The sequence below is a fragment of the Penicillium subrubescens genome (assembly GCF_028828155.1).
Source record: "Penicillium subrubescens strain IBT 31985 chromosome Unknown utg000001l_segment0_segment0, whole genome shotgun sequence".
NCBI lineage: Eukaryota > Fungi > Ascomycota > Eurotiomycetes > Eurotiales > Aspergillaceae > Penicillium > Penicillium subrubescens.
The window spans coordinates 2,396,625-2,413,311 of record NW_026643151.1 but is presented as its reverse complement, the minus strand read 5'-3'; the positions used below and the strand labels follow the sequence as shown (position 1 = coordinate 2,413,311).

The following is a 16,687-nucleotide window of genomic DNA, read 5'->3' as shown; positions in this document are numbered from 1 at the left end:
ATGTAAATTGCTGCCTGATCATATCTGTACAAATTTCCAATCCAGACCCTCGGTAGACGAAGGTTGTTGCAGTCGGAAATCGTTCACCTCAAAGTCAAGCTAGCTCCCCACAACAAAGCTGTGTCTCGATGAATTCAACCATTTGATCAAATCCCTGCGGCTCTTTGATCCAGTGTCCATTTGCCTCGGCACCACTATACCAATGCCATTCTGCCGACACCTCCAGATGCTGCAGAATTCTGGCTGCTTGACGACCTAACCGAATGGGCACTATCGGGTCGTCTCTCCCATGACTCAAGAGCACCGGTGTTGAGAAGATGGATATATCAGTAGACACATCAATTTGAGGGAGGCCAGGATCGTTGATAATGTCGCGGAACAATTTAGACATCTGTCGCTTGTTGTCAAGCTTACTAGGCTCGATCAAGGACTGGTTGCCGCTGCTTTGTTGCAACAATTCCATCGCCTGTTGGCGTCGTGCCAGGTCTTCTGCCTTGTGAGAAAAGGGAAGCCAGCCACAGAATCCAATCATCCCGCCCAGGGGTTGATTGATTTGTCCTACGGCACAAAAGAAGGTCCAGAGTATGGTTGCCATGCCTTGGCTGATCCCGCAGAGAAAGACACGGCTAGCGTCCCCATCAACTCGCTCGATCTCATCAGTCAGAATCTTCATAATATGAGAGACCGATTCCCTCAGCCCCTCCACAGATAGCTCCTCTTGCTCTTCAATGTTGTCTATAGACCATACATCGAACCAGGCTGATTCGTCTTCTTTGAACCTCGAGCTGTAGCGTGTCTTCGCAGTTGGAAAGACCCAGCGCCAGCTTGGCAGGCTGTCTGGTAGGTTTTTCAGATTCGAGGTCAAAGAACTAAACAGGTCTTCACAAAATTCTGGTCCGTTGCTTCCCCGGCCATGAAGGAAGATGGCTGTGTGGGTGTGCGCATCCCGTGGAGCATGGATGTGAGGCTCTGGGAACTTCATGGTTCCTGATTTGGAGGCTGTTGCACAGAGTTTCGAATGGGGAAATCCTCAGGCACGGTACATTAGGGGTTTCAGTGACCGAAGATAGAGGTTGCAAAGTAGAAGTTGACAGGTGTTGAGGGATGAAAATGGCGGGGCATCAGCCACAACGGGAAAACGGCACGGACTCATTTGGTTCGTGCACTTGTGCAACAACGCGCGCACGTAAATAGCATTCAATAATGATGTCTGATGTCTCAGATTTAGCCGCAAGGAGTCCGTCACAACTATACTCGGCTTGAGGAAGAATTAAAGAAACCAAAATAGGCGTACGAACAAAGTCGCGTCTGTTCTTTCAGTACGGAGGCCTATCATATGTACAAAGTCATGGAACAAACACAACAATTCATTCACACTTTATACAAAGTCGGGTCCACTCGAGATTTGCCGAACTGATGCAAGTGCAACAGCCTTACTGTCGGGAGAGCTGCGGCCTATGCATCTCACTTTTCTGGGCCCGGGACAGGTCCAAGAGAAAGAGTCATAGATTATTTGCCTGCTATAATTTGAAAAAAAAAAGGGAAATCCCATGGAGAAGAAACATGAAATAACCCTCTCAACGAAAATGTGGTATGGTTGAACTTGGTAGGGTTCGAGCACCCAGGGCTGGGATGCACGGCGACCTCATAAACATGCTTAGTCATGTGACGTCAAACGCGTTTGTTTACATTTGCGGATCTTCGCTTCCATCACGCATCGCCTCACCGACTCCCCTCCTCTCCACACTCCACCATCTTCAATTACCCTCGAACTACACGCTTCTCAAATTCATTACAACTCTTTCTAGTCTCCACAACATTATCAGTTCTAGTTATGGCGGTCCGCCGCTCCGCGCGCCTGCGCAGTGCTAGCGCCCAACCATCTCCCGGTCCCGAGGTCAGTGTGCCCTGGCAACGCCCGTCACTAGATGACTGCAAGACGTCACTGTAGTTATAGTGGATATGAGCTAACACGACACGAGGGATACAGACCCAGGAGCTGGCTTCTCAACCCGACATCAGATACAGACTTGCATCCGTCGAAGAACGCGACGAGACTCTGGGCAATGACCATCCATCCGTCCGCACCCCGGTCACCAAGAAGGGTCTCCAAAGAACACCCAACGCGCACTCACATCACAAAATGACTGATGCTAGAACACCAACTTCCTCGGCGGTTCGTCCATCTCACGAGGAAATGCATCCTAGCAAGGTACAGCAAAGCACGACCAAACGGGTCGACTCCGGATTGATCCTGGGCTTCAATCCCATTCAACGGGACGCCAACGGCAACATTCTCAAGAATGCCGCCATTCAAGACACCCCATCCAAGTCGAAGGCCTCCCCAGCGCCCACCCACTTTGGCACTCCGGGCTACGAGTTCAAACGCGGCGAAGAGTCTCAGCTCAGCGACGAAGCCAAACAATTGATGGACAATGTTCGCGGGGAAGTTGCACGAATCAAAGCACAGATGATTCTTGACAAGTCCAAGCAGAACCAGCAAGAACGTGAAGGTGACAACATGCACGGCGACCGAAAGATTGCAAAGCCCAAGGGCAAGGCTAGCCGCTTCAGTGACGTGCACATGGCCGAGTTCAAAAAGATGGACTCGATTGCGGGACATCCTTCTTCGTTCCGGCCTGCGCCAGGTCGCTTCCAGCCCGTGACAAAGTCGTTGAAGCGCACCAAGTCCAAGGCACAGCTTGACGAACCTGAGCCTCAGAACTCCTCCCCTTCGCGATCTCCCTTGAAGTCATCGACAGAAACCGTGCCTACTACCACAACCCCTACGGCCAAGCGCGCCAAGCCCAATCCAACAGCCAACACATCAGTGGTTCGCTCTCAGGTTGAAAAATTGGATGCTACAACACAAAAACCTGCTAGCCAGCGCCCTCGGCCAAGAATCACCGGCTCTCTCATGACCCCGACCCGAGCTTCGATGGCGCGTTCCGGCTCCGTCAGTATCAAGGCTCCAAAGACATCCTTGATTCCTTCCCTGGCACGATCTCCCTCCACCAAGGGTCTTGCTTCTCCCCGTACTCCGCGTACCGAATTCAACCCACGATTCAAGAGCAGTCTCCCCACACTGAGCCACCTCAAGTCCATTCTTCGCAAACGCCAGCCCTTGTTCTCCCGTGATCCCGCCAGGATCGCCGCCGGGACGCATGTGGCTGCTCCTGACTTTAATCCTGACTCGCTCTTTGGTACTCGAAATGAAATGGCTGATTCCGCACCAACTCCATCGCCAAAGAAGCACGTCGAATTTACTCCCAGTGTCAAGTCTCGTTATGAGCTGGCTCAAGCTTCGCCTTCCCGGTCCAAGATCCCGACCACTCCCTCTCGTTCTAACCTATCCGATATCGTCTACCCTACTCTCCCTACCCTCACTCCGGACCACAATGCTGCTTCCGCTGGCGTGACCGAGCCAGACTCGGTTGTGTCGCCCACAATTCGACACGTGCGCAAGTCGAATGTCGCTGAGGAGGGATCTGTGTACCCTGAACTTCCCGTTGTAGCTCATGGTATCGCGCATGGAATCGGCAACAAGAAGAGACATCGCGACGAAGTTGACGATGATGACTTGCCGGATGCCGAGAATGCCGAGAATGTTCCCCCAGCTGATTCGCTGGAGGATGGACGCAGCACTAAGAGGCTGAAGAAGTCGGTTCCGCCGACCCCAAGCCCTGTCAAATCCCGACCTATCAAGACCCCGGTTCGCTCGTCCTCGAATCGTATGGGTACTCCTACCAATGCGACTGCTAGTGCGAAGCAGAAGTCCCGCGGTGTCCTCAGTCTCAGCCGTCTGAACATGCTGGCCAAGCCTAAGGGACAAGCCTGAGCACTTCTGGCAAGGTCGGACAGGCGCCTGGTGCGTTGGTCCATGTTTTGAGATGTGGTATTCCTGAATGACCTTCAGTGAACAGAAGTATCCCGTTACTCTACTTCAATTCTGTCAATGTCATTTTTTTCCCAACCTTGACTTGCTCTCCTCCCGTCTTGTTGCGGGAGGGTCAAGTCAATGTTCTTTCTTGTTCTCTATCTACAAATTCTCTTGGCGCGCTCATCCTCACTTAATTCGTTCTACTCTCCATTTGGTCTGCTTCGTTCTCGGGGGGTTTCTGTGGGGAAAATTCGGCGTCTGGTACACATCTACAATTATTGTGTCGGGCAATATTGGTCGGGGCGCCATCATGGTGCCATTTCTATCGGAGTCCTTTTAATTGTCAAAGTATTTCTAGCCGTTGATATGTTCGTGTCTGTGTCTATTGCCTCTACAGCCTGTAAGAAATTGGACTCCCCTTTGCACAGCACAAAAATCCACTGTCCTATAGTGTATGTGTAAACGTAATTTCCGATGAACTTGAGAAGCTTTTTATACGTTATGTTAAGAATGGCGAGGTCCAGGAACTTCGTGGATTGACGGCGTTCAGGTCTTTCATGAGACAGGCCTATCTTGTCGTTCCCCAGTCTTACTCTACTACTATCTCCGGATTCCGAATGACACGCCCTCTTGATAGCAGCGAAGAACAAAGTACCTCCTGTAAGACTGGGCAAACGACCGCAAATCGGATTGAGATAAAGACGAAAGTGGGTGGGAATTCTGAATCGGCCAATTAATATCTATCTGGGGAGACAGACTGCGAGAGAACCTAATAGAGGGCCACCTTATCTATTTACATGCAAGATATCATTCGTCGTGGAGAGAGAAAAAGTCCAAAGGTTAGGATAGAAATACACGAAGGGTTTGAAGAAAGTCCACGTATCAGAAAGCATCAGATATCTGTGCGTAAAGCCAAAGTACCATCCCTAAATGAAGTGATGAAAAGAAAAAAACAAAAACTATTCGCTGATTGATGCACACAGGATTATTTTGGGGTAAGAAAGCAAGTGCGGAAAGGGAAAACTGTAGGACATGACGATCGTGGTAGAGGCTGGGGAAGGACCCGAGTGCTGGGTATCTTCGCCATCAAGGTCGAGTATGACTCGAGAATGCAGGCTGATGGAGTCGGAGGGTCAAGGGGTGGATCAATTTTTCATCGTAGCCAGGAATGAGTCCAGATTGTACTCTTCTTGGTATTGTCGGTCATCCCAGAGTTCGCCGAGATCGTCGAGCCAGCCCTTCTTGCCCTTCTCCTTGACTTCGCCATCGATGTCGACCATATCGACTTCGTTGCCGGCGGGCTCGACGGGTTTTTCGGCTGTTTCTGCCGTTTCGCCTAGACTGAAGAGATCCAGGAGTTGGTCTGTGTCCATAGTGCCGAGGCCGGCATTTTGTTGATTGACCACCGTGGAGGCGACGTCGATCTTGAAGCGTTGTAGGCTGTAAATGACATGCGAGTTAGTCATGGCAGTCGTGGTTGGCAAAAGAGAGGTTGGAACTTACTTCAAAATCTTCTCCTCCAAGGTACCCCTAGTGATCAGACGGTAGACGTTGACGACCTTCTTCTGGCCGATACGATGAGCGCGGTCCATGGCCTGGATATCCTTCTGCGGGTTCCAGTCATGCTCGACAAAGATGACAGTGTCAGCTCCCGTAAGGTTGAGACCCAGACCACCGACGCTGGTGGTCAACAGCAGAACATCGTAACTTGGATCGGTATTGAATCGGTTGACAATGTCCTGGCGCTTGGTAGCTTCGACACCACCGTCCAGACGAAGGTATTGGACAGACGGAAGCAATTTCTTGAGAACATCGTTTTGCACAATGTCAAGCATCTCCTTCATCTGACAGAAGACCAGGGCACGGTGCGGGCTGACATAGCTTGCACCGGTGTCCAACTCTCCCTCGGCCGAGTGATCGAGACCAATACCGCAGTCAACAAGCAAGTCGCGCAAAGCGGAGAGCTTGGGTGCGTGTGATACGTCTCGGATGTTGGACCGCTTGGCAGATAAGTAGGACTGGACCTCATTGTACTGCTTGTGGCCTTCCTTGACCACCAAGGCAGGTGAGTTGCACAGACGGCGCATATACTGCAGAGCCTGGAAGATGTGCTCCTTATCGGAACGCTCTGTGCTGCCAACCTTATCTTGAAGTTCCTTCTGTTCCTTTTTGGAGAAGTCTTCGAAGAGCTTCTTCTGCAGATCACTCGGGTCGCAGTAGTAGTTCTGAATGATCTTGGGTGGCAGGTCGTTCAGAACCTCTTCCTTGAGACGACGAAGCAAGAATGGCAGCACCTGCTTGTGTAGGGCTTCGATCGCCAGAGCGCCAGCCTCCTGTTCTTTGGACGAGGATTTGCTGAAGCGACTCGCCGCGATGGGCTTGGCAAATCGGTCTAGGAAGACCTTCTCGGTACCAAGGAAGCCAGGCATCAAGAAGTCGAACAGTGACCATAGCTCAAGCACGTTGTTCTGAATAGGTGTGCCGGAAAGAATCAAACGATGGTTGCTCATCAACTTCTTCACAGAAAGAGTAATCTTTGCCTTGGGATTCTTGATGAGATGGCCTTCGTCGAGGACACAGTAGTTCCAGTTGATAGCATTGAGCAGATCATTGTCATTACGGCAGACGTCATAGGATGTGACAACCACATCAGCCTCTGAAAGCATAGGCTGAAGTCTGGCACGCTCCGATGGGGGTCCGACATATGCGATGCAGTTCAGGAATGGTGCATACTGCTTCACTTCCTGTTGCCAGTGACCAGAGAGAGAGGGCGGGCAGACTATCAAACTCGGCAGCTTGCGAGCATCTGGGGCTTGGCTCTTGGCAAATTCCTCAGCTCGCATGTGGTGGTCACTTGCAACAATGCAAATGGTCTGGAGAGTCTTACCGAGACCCATGTCGTCGCAGAGAATGCCATGAAGGTTGTAACGATTGAGGAAAGCGAGCCAGTTGACACCGTCTTGTTGGTAAGATCGCAACTCAGCTTTGATGGCGACGGGAATCTGGAACGACTCTACCTTGCGCACATCCAGCATCTGAGACATGAACTTTCTTTCTCGGTCACGGCCCTTGAGCAACTCTTCGGACATGCCAGGGGGGTCAGGGATACCTGCCTCCAAAGGAACCAGCTTGACAAGTGTCGCGAAAGAGGTAGTAGCCAGCAGACGAGTGTCATTGTCAGAATCACTCATGCGACCGAGAACAGGCACAACAAGGAAAATCACATATGGCAAAATACCATCCTCCATGACATGAATCAGATGGTAAATGCACTCGATGGCACCTTGACGGTGATGGACATCCAGAGCGTTATTGATGGTGGGCAGTACCTTCTCGACCAGCATCGTCATACCATCAACAGTGATGACGCTGCAAATAGTCGCGAAGCACTTAGCAGCTGCATAGCGAACGACAGACAACCGGCACTGTAAAGCCTTGGCAATGAGCGGCATCAGACCAATAACCCAAGTGTAAAGACCAGGATCGAACTTTGGAAGAAGGGCGCGAAGCGTGGACAGTCCATCCACAACCTCCTGGCCGAGCTCGTTCTCGGGATTCGTGATAGTCTCGGGGAGTTCGCCTTCCAAAGCGTCCTTCAATGGCCGCTCAACAAGGGATGCCAGGTTGGGGATTTTCTCCATAAGCTGTGCGCCAAACATGATCGTCAATTGCTCGAGAGCATCCTTGGCACCCCGCCGCATAATGCGAGCCTCCTTAGCCTCTCGCTCAAACTTGGCAGCATCGGGGTGATCCCGACGGTCCTCTTCTTTGCGGAGTGACAAGATAGACTTCTCAAGTTGGGCGTTGTGTGGGAATTCGGGAGTTTCGGAGGTATCCACGCAGCAATACTTGACCAAGTTTCCGATAATCTTGTCCACCGGTCCACGCTTGGTTGCGGCCGTGTAGTGCTCTATCAAGCTTGCAACTGCAGTTGCAGATCGTTGTTGAAGTTCAACGTTCTCCTCCTTCTTGACGCTGTCCATCATACCCTTAATTATGTGGCCAGGTTTCTTGGGAATGTCGCGTAGGGCGACCAATGCGCCTGCTGCTGCTGCCAAGACCCGCATATCCCGTTGTTCTCTCATGGCCCGTGCCTCATCAACCGCATACTGCGCCGTAGTGCGAGTATCGGTCAAGACCTGGGTAGCTGTAATCCGCTGGGCTGGGGTGAGGTTCTTCTTCAATCGGTCAAAGTCCGGACCAATGATCTTGTCGGCATCAGCCAGAGAGAATGCATTGGGACCAGCTTCAGGATCGCCTTGGACAACAACGGCCAACGTTGGCAACCGGGAGGGTGGAACGTGAGCGTGGTCTCGGAAGGTATTCAGCAGCGAATGACATTGTGCGCGCGCAACATGGAGGTAGCATGAAATATCAGAGTACCAAGATGGGCGCTCGTCTTCGATGATGGGACGAAGTCGCTCACACAGAGACGCGGAATACTTGCTCTCGGGTCCAGAAATCCGGGCGTATTCCTCCACGACCATGGCAGACGCAAGTTGAGAAGTGGAGGCCGGGAGGCCAAAGCCATCCAGAATTGCTGGCCAGAATGAAGGAAGCTCATGCTTGTCCCAGAAGGAGAGCAGCTCGCCTAATGCCTTTGCTGCATAAATCTTGGATCTGAGCATAGTGTCTGCGCCAACGAGATCGATGTCACCAGACAGCATATGCCCATCCACATTGTGTGCTGACGGCGGAGGGGCTTCTTTCTTCTCGGACTTGCGCCTGCGGCCAGCTTTGGCCTCAGCGCCACCAGGGGTGGTGCTGGTCGGCGAGGAAGGTTTGGCAGGGAGAGGAGCAGCGATAGAGAAAGCCACTCCGGACGGTTTGATGAATAGAGAGGCGTTCATGGGGATGGGGTACCGCGGAACACCGAATGGTCCGAGTGTTAGGTTGACCAGTGGCTCAACAGAGCTGGAAAGCTCAGTAGCCTCTGCAAATGATCCTCGGAGTTCGATCGCTTTCAGTAGCTCCGACCAAACTTGCAGGGATAGTTTGAGAACACCCTCGTTGCGCTCCACGAGTAAGTTTTGGAAGATCAGCCGCAGCGCCTTGCCATCTACCCAATCCGTGCTCCCTTCTCCCTCGAGCTTCAGGAACGTCATAAGCGCGCGAAGTACGGCAGAACGGACACTCGTGATGGTGTGCCGCAGGAACGGGTACAGACGGGGGACCAGATTGCCAAAGGAAGCCTCCGGATTATCTGCTGCATTCGCCTTCATCGCATCCAATACCTGGGTAAAGGTACACAGCTTGGCTAGTAGATCCATGACAGACCCTGTACTGGCACTGAGATCGTCCTGTAGATTGGATAGGCATTCCCAGACGATGTTCATCAGAAGGCCAAGAGTGCCTGCACGGGATGTGACAAATTCTTCCGCGATTGGCACAAGTGTGGCGGCACTGACGGCACGCACGTCGTCGTCAAAGTCAGCCAGGCCTTTCATGACGGCTTCGAGAACGCCATCCATCAGCAATGGGTACTTGAGAAGCACGTCTTTGCGAATGGCAACCAGGTATCGTAAACCGATCATGCCACCATGGCAGACCTCCCATACGGGACGATCAAGATCCAAGTCTTTCTGCATGATGATACGGTATAGACACCTGTAGACGAGCCGAACAGACCTAGGCGACAGGTGGGATAGGAGGGCTCCAAGTGTCTGGCCCACGGTCTCGCGGATTGGAGCAACGACGTTATCTGAAATATAATCGCCGAACCGATCTAGGATGAGAACGCACACCAGACGACACGCAAGGTCATCTAACCATCGGCGGTTCAAGTCATCGTTTTCTTGACGAGTCTTGCCCTCCATCCGGCCGGCTCCTGCACCTTGCACCCTGACTACTTCTCGAAGAGCCATTGCCGCACCATGGCGCACCTCCCAGTTAGGATCAAAAATGTCCACGGAGAGGAATTCGCACATGCATTCCAGAGGCCACCCAGCGCCCTGGTCTACAAGGTCAGGCTGGATAATGGGCTTCTCCGGGGCAATAGGCCCTTTGAACTCTGAGACAATTTTAGAGTCGTCGTCACCGCCAGCAGAGCGATCCAATGAGAAGTAGTCGGGCTTGACTTCGCCATTTTGACCCTCGCCATTCTCTGTTTTGATGGGGTGGGGTGTCGCGATCGGAGTGGTAACATTTTCTGACGTCCTGCGTGAGGATGACAGATCTACCACGCGCACCTTGTTCGCTCCCAATTTGGCGCTGTGTTTATTTTTGCGTTTGAGTTGATTCAGCTGCCGCTTGCTCAAGCCCGACTCCTCTAGTTTGGAGGCCTCGTTGGGCGAAGATGGCCGGTGGGAAGCCGCATCCTGCAGACTGTTTTCGCGGGAGATTGGAAGGGCAGAAGTCGGGGCTTCTTTTTTGGGAGCTGGGGTGGCTGGCTTAGGCATGACAATGTCGCTCAGGTCAATGTCATCTTCCACGTACTCACCTTCCAGACCTAAGCGACCGTACAGGGACTTCTTTTGATGCTGAAGACGAGCTGCCGGGTCCAGGGCCGCGAGAGAGTACTCGTGCTCCTTGCCAGCACTGCCAAGTAGCCGTTTGCCATACTTCAAGACGGAGGCAATATCTAGCGTCTCGAGGTCAAGAAACGTTTCTGATGAGGATGGTGGCTCCTCCGCTTTGACTTCAGACTTGATCTCCACGTCGTCGTCATTGTCAGCTGCAGACTTGATCTGTAAGCCATCATCCTCATTTGGATCATAGACATCTGCGTTGGTGACGATCAGCCCAATAGCCCGGGCGGCCGCAGTTCGAGTATCCCAGGACTTGGAGCGAAGATATGGCAGAATACGGCCCAGGAGATTGAACAGCTCATCTGGATGTTGTTTTTGGACATCCGCAAGTTGTTGAGCAGCGGTATTTCGAATCAATTGAGTGCTGCCAGTTTCAAGTAATCTAAACGGTGATTGGTTAGTAAGGGGAAGCTGACGTGATGATCGCCTTGACCATCATGTGATCAGGGTAAATGATACTCACGTGACCAGGCGGTCGAGTCTGTGATCGGATTAGTATCAGGTGACTGACGCGTCATGATTGGATAAGGGCACTTACCGGGAAGTCATGGCGGCCCGTCACTCTGAGACCGAGTGACCAGCACCACCCGAATTAAATAGTAGAATGTCGAACAATAAAAAAGAGTCAAGTGAGAGAACGCGTCGAGTCGCGTATCACGGTGATGGTAGGCAAGCACGGTGAACCAATAGAAAATCAGAATAACGCCCAACACCACCAATGGCCCCGGGGGCTGAGTCAGCAGGGAGGATTAGATTCAGTACACAAGAGGAGATTCGAGGTCACGCAGCTGGGTTTATATCATTGGGGGGCTTCTGCTCGGCGCGCCGGTCCATGTTTGGGTGTGCGGCACTAGGCTTAATCGGGACTAGCCGTGGTTGGGCCTCCACTCTCAGGTTTTTCTGGTCACGTGCACCGCGCGTTTAATGATCGGCTTTAGGTTTGCAGCTGCAGACACGAAGCAACCCCCCCGGAGCCATCGATTGGATCCAAAGAGTTTGTCCTCCTAAGGGAGCTTTTTCAAGCGCTCTGAGGCTGTCCAGAGACCCTTTCAGATGCAATGTCGATCAATCTTCCGACGATTACCTAACTTGTAGTTCCGCCAGTCCTTGACAATGCCAAGACATGCCAGATGGCCTCATGGGACTCTAAGATTCCTACGGTGATCGGAAAGGATCTCCCGAGTATGTTTGTAATATAGCGACCATAGTTACAATCTATTTATTTTGTAGTATGATAGATCGAAATTTGTGACTCTTTTGCCTTAGACATGTCCATAATTGCAAATCGGCGGGAGCTAGTAGCATATCCACACCTCGATATATATACATCGGGGGATGATGCACGGTGATTCATCTAAGCTCCCTGTTAACAATATGTTTTAGTGATGAGGCATCATGAGCTCGATGGGCGGAACCCTAATAGGCTATACGAGGTTTCAACGATCACCTACGAAGAACCCTTTCCACTGCCAGAAGCTGCTATGAATCATAGTTCCATATGCTTAGGAACCGAGGCTCTGCGCTTCGTACAATGATATATGCTCAACTTCAGCTGATATTTACTAGATTCAAGCGTTCTACAACAATATCATCGTACAGGTTTGCGACCTCATAATATCGGAGCTAAAGTACGGTAGTCGTATCCCAAGACTATGTCATCGGCCGTCACAGGCGATTGGAGCAATTGGGGCCATGCCCAATCAGCCGCAAGCTCCAATGAACACCTTAGAAGCTCACCACACCACACACTGTCATAGAAAACCGGAGTATCATTTCAAACAAAAGACCAAATGGTCGCAAAATTGAGCGTTTCTATACAGTCACAGGCCCCCGGAATTTGGCACCGGCGAGCAGAAACAAGGATCACACGCATCCAAAAAAAGAAAGAACCATCGCGCCCTGGATTTGCTCATCTCTCTCTTATGATTGCTGTGCCGCAAGCACAGCCTTTGCCTCTTCTTCCTTTCCAAGTAGACCCAGGCTCCGGATTTGCTCGGCCTTGGGTGCGTTCTCGCGGGGGTGGGCAGCCTCGGCCTTGCGGTAAGCGGCCTGCATCTTCATGGTGCGGAGAGCCTGTTTGCAGGAGGATATAATTAGCCGTGCTCTCTGGCTCCTCTAATTATAACTCTCTCGATCAACAATGTCCCAAACGTACCTCTTTCCGGTGGTGGAGGCACTCGTAGTAATCTTCCAGAGCCGGGGTGCACTTCTTCTTGCCGGACTCGCCCTCGCCGGAGTTCACGACGTAGCACCCGAGAACCTCTTGCCAGAAGGGGTAGCAGCGGGAGGGACCTAGAGAGAGACGAAGCAGAGTCAGTTGGGGAACAATTCATGGGAGAGAGGAGGGTCTTCGCAAGGTGTGACCCGGCAAGCCACCAGCCGCGGACCGGCCACACCCTCTCGAGAGGGGTCTGAAGAGCACATACCGCCAGTGAGACCGTGTCCGGAAGCCATTGTCGTGATAGGATGAAGGAACTGGCAGCGTTGGTAGGCGGAGAGGCAGCAAGAAGGTGGTGAGGTCGGTGGTGGATGCGACGCTTTCCCTTTCGTTTCCGACATGGCCCGTGCGCCCCGCCGTATGCAACTTGCGGGTTGACGTCGCTAGTATAAGGACAACTCATCCTCCTGTATTTCCCCCGCACGATCGCTATGGCTCCTCTGGAAGGGCTAACGGATGCTCGTGCGATTCTTCTCGCTACGCATTATTGCACCGCTGGTGATGTGACCGATTTACCTGCTCTTCAGGCACACTACCCTCATTGTTTTCCACTGGAACGCCTCCTACGCATCATCTTGACCTACCTCCCCGAGAGCACAGAACCGTCTGCATATGTCCCAGTCCTTCAGCAGCTGACTGAGACTTCTCCATTGGGGTTTGGTGATCGTGATATTGACATATCGGCTGTTAAAGACTTGTCCGAAGCAGCGGCGCGGAAACGTGTCCGGAAGCTTCGTCTACGACCGTTGAAGCGCGAGGACGAGGAGGAAGAAGTCGAGTCTGCGGACCTCTTAACTCAGTTTCTCATCCATCGAGCATACTTGATTGATACCGAAACCGCCCTACAACCCCTCATTTTGGGCCTTCTCCTTCCCTTTTACGAACAGCGCCCCGTCATTCGAACATGGTTGATCTCAAGCCTACTACCAGCTCTCCGACTCAATTACGAATACTATCCCAATCGCGAGGAGACGATATCACTGGAGACTCTAGAGTCGATGGATGATCAGACCGCGATCAACATCCTGCTATCGATAACTGGCGCCGAGGGTAATAACATGGATTTGGTCAATAACCTGAGAGGTCTAATTGGCCCATGGCTATATGGCGGCAATCGAGCAAAGAGGCGGAGATTGAACGAAAGTGCGCATCAGAATTCGATATCCTTCGTACAAGGGACGGCAAAACCTCCACCTACTGAACTGGCCGGATGGGAATATGTGAACGAGTGGCTATTATCCCGAAGCCTGGTTGATCGCAGCAGTGTTGTCGGAGCTTTTACCAACTGGAACGGCCCGGGAGATATTGATTTAGGAGGCTATAACGATGAGGGAAGTCATATTTCGCCCGAAAAGATGAAAGAATTGCTGAATCGGTACGGCCAGTCTGGATTGTCTGTGGTCTATGCCCATGCAGATTCATCGCAAGCCGCATTGGATGGATCATTCCAGGTTGTGGCACGGGTTGCAAGGCTACTTGAGCTGGAAGAATTCTCATATTTGAACTCTTCCGACTCGGCGCTTCCATCCGTGGACTATGATACAGAGCAAATTTCTTCGACGTCAAGGGCCTCACTGTTACAGAACGGCCTCCTGGCACATGCAAACGCTCTGACAAATCCATCGCCATCCTCGATCTCTTTCCTCAGTGCATTGCTCCTTTCCCTACGCATTCTGACACAGCTTGGCCATATACTTCCGTGCCGCGCTGCGGCCAACATTTGTCTGCATAGCAATGAGGAGATGCAATTAGCGGAGCTGAAGAGTGTGGTATCGTCGGCTGTAAAACAGCAACGTTCGAGACAAAATTGGGAATTGGTTCGACTGCAGCTACTGTGGCTTCGGGATTGGCAAGCCGAGCATTCTGACAATGGATGGGATGAGCCATCTACCCACCATGGACTGTTCTGGAGAATCTCGCGCGACACAGTTGAGACGGAGATTTTAAAGGCTCTCCTCAGCGCCCGAGGTAGGCATCCCCCGACGATCATCATACCTTTTTATGATCGTTACTGATATCTTTCAGAATACCAATTGGCTGTGGATCTATACACTCAGCCTGAGTCATCGCTTAGCACTACGCAGGTAGAAGCAGCTGTGGTGGAAGCCATCTTTGCAGCCTACGATAATGCAAGTAACGGCAACCGAACTCGCGGCGGGATGAAGAAAGCCTATGGCATGTAAGTCTGCCCTGAGAAAGTGGGGATCCGCCGACAGTGATATCTAATTGTCTTTAGTCTGCAAGCATTCCAACCGCATTTCCAGATATCAATCCAGCTCAAGCAGATCAACTCTCTCATCGCCGCAACACACGCCTTGTCTTTCTACTCCTTGACTCTGCAACACGGTGTCCCATTCGAACCAGTCAGCATTCGAGTCCACCACGATCCCCTCTCTTTGGTCGAAAAAGTTCTCGATCAAAACGCGAAGAGCTACACCAAACTGGACGACCTTCTCTCCATCGGCCGTAACTTAGTCAAAGCCGGTCTCCCCACCCACCTATCATCAAGCGAACACGAAAGCCATACCTCCCAAGAGCAGCTTTCAGAGGAAGATGCACTCGTCACCGCCGAACGACGCATCACCTCTCTCGCCATCTCCTCCGCCCTAACCTCAAACGACTTCGGCACAGCCTACTCCTACATCCTCACCCGCCTACCACCACCCTCCATGCTCCCAACCTCCTCCTCACTCCTCACCACCACCGTCCCAGACGACATCTCCTGGCGCGCCGTCTACAACGCAGGCCGCTACCGCTCTGCCTCCCCCAACACCTCCGCCACCCTCCAATCCCAAATCACCCACCTCTCCCAAAGAATGGAACTTCTCTCCCTCGCCCTAACCCTCGTCCCATCCCCAGACCCCCTCCCCGAAATCCTCGGTGCCTGGCGCCGCTGCGACGAGGAAATGTCCTCGCTCCGCGCGCGCGAGCAACAAGAAGAGGACGTCTGGGATGCAAAGGGCGACAGTCTCTCCACCGTCCCCGGTGGATTCGGCCCTACAGATTCCGAGCGCGACGCTTTTGATACAGCGCAGCAGCGTGCGGCCAGACGAGCGCGCGCTCGCGCTGCGATGCCGCATTCTCATCCGCACGAGGCGCCCATGGGTCTATTTGAGGTTGCCCGTGGCGCGGCGATCGCGTTGCATAAGAATGCTTTCCCGTTGCGGGGTGCTGCGGATGCGTCTCGGATCCCTGCTGGTGCTGGTGCTGCTGGGTCTGGGGATGCGGAGAGGTCTTTCTCGCCTGATCAGGGCGAGGGCCGGGTGCGGAAGAGAGATATGGTTAGTAATATGGTGACGGGTGGGTTGGCGAGTGGTATTGGATGGGTTCTTGGTGCTGAGCCGGTGAACCGGTAGAGATGTGATCAGTGAGTGAGTGAGTGAGTGATTCGATCAACTTTATCTATTCCCTGTATGTAGCTGTATTATGAGAAGCTATGAATATGATTAGCGAGAATTATCGGTGTTGAAACTTCAATATCGAGGTTACTCTTGATGCTATCTTAGCGCTTATTTTATGGCCACCCGATCATGGTGGCGTGCTTCTTGTCCGGATTGGTCCAAGCCACTTTTCAAGCACGGCCAAGTATGAGACACTTCAAAACTGCGATGGTATTAGGTACCTAAATATGTGCCGGATGCTGTAGTCTCCAATGCATTGCATACATCCCACTGCTACCACCAAGTCCAAAGCAGCATCAAGTTCCCCGTAACCTAAATAACGGGAGACGGCTATACACCAAGAAAGTAACAATAGAAGATGACGATCGATATGTCCAGGCTCAAAATGTGACACTGAGATGAGTAAACCAAAAAAAGAGTAGACAAGGAAGGAAATAACGCAAAATAGCGCGGGCCAATAAAATGAAAGATATGCGAGAATGACGTGCGGGATATCAGGCCGTGAAAAGGATCGTATAGGTAAGTGCGTAGCCGAGTCAAAGTCGTAGTCGCTGACAGATGAAAAGCAAATGACAGGGTATGATGAGAGCAGAAGGATGTCGCGTTCTACCGAGTGCCCGCCCAGGAGGAACAAAAACAGACATCATGACAAGATGGTAGC

The 16,687-nt window shown here is 52.1% G+C and overlaps 5 protein-coding genes across 5 annotated transcripts; 2 read left to right on the top strand and 3 right to left on the bottom strand.

Moving 5' to 3' along the window:
* Positions 1-94: 94 nt before the first annotated feature.
* On the bottom strand, positions 95-982 carry N7473_000801 (alpha/beta hydrolase; the record flags this gene model as incomplete). The annotated part of the gene is made up of 1 exon (XM_057146741.1): positions 95-982. The coding sequence occupies one exon, from the start codon at positions 980-982 to the stop codon at positions 95-97; it is 888 nt and encodes a 295-aa protein (XP_057014627.1).
* Positions 983-1,834: 852 nt separating this feature from the next.
* On the top strand, positions 1,835-3,838 carry N7473_000800 (uncharacterized protein; the record flags this gene model as incomplete). The annotated part of the gene is made up of 2 exons (XM_057146740.1): positions 1,835-1,897; positions 1,991-3,838. The coding sequence occupies 2 exons, from the start codon at positions 1,835-1,837 to the stop codon at positions 3,836-3,838; spliced, it is 1,911 nt and encodes a 636-aa protein (XP_057014626.1).
* Positions 3,839-4,533: 695 nt separating this feature from the next.
* N7473_000799 (DNA-binding ATPase) lies at positions 4,534-10,956 on the bottom strand (the record flags this gene model as incomplete). Its single annotated transcript, XM_057146739.1, has 4 exons — positions 4,534-5,320; positions 5,384-10,789; positions 10,871-10,888; positions 10,946-10,956. The coding sequence occupies 4 exons, from the start codon at positions 10,954-10,956 to the stop codon at positions 5,026-5,028; spliced, it is 5,730 nt and encodes a 1,909-aa protein (XP_057014625.1). The 3' UTR covers positions 4,534-5,025.
* A 1,371-nt stretch (positions 10,957-12,327) lies between these two features.
* Positions 12,328-12,861, bottom strand: N7473_000798 (uncharacterized protein; the record flags this gene model as incomplete). Its single annotated transcript, XM_057146738.1, has 3 exons — positions 12,328-12,480; positions 12,563-12,699; positions 12,834-12,861. The coding sequence occupies 3 exons, from the start codon at positions 12,859-12,861 to the stop codon at positions 12,328-12,330; spliced, it is 318 nt and encodes a 105-aa protein (XP_057014624.1).
* Positions 12,862-13,056: 195 nt separating this feature from the next.
* Positions 13,057-15,981, top strand: N7473_000797 (secretory pathway Sec39 family protein; the record flags this gene model as incomplete). The annotated part of the gene is made up of 3 exons (XM_057146737.1): positions 13,057-14,593; positions 14,651-14,804; positions 14,862-15,981. 3 exons carry the CDS (start codon positions 13,057-13,059, stop codon positions 15,979-15,981), a joined length of 2,811 nt encoding a protein of 936 aa, XP_057014623.1.
* Between the last annotated feature and the right edge of the window lie 706 nt (positions 15,982-16,687).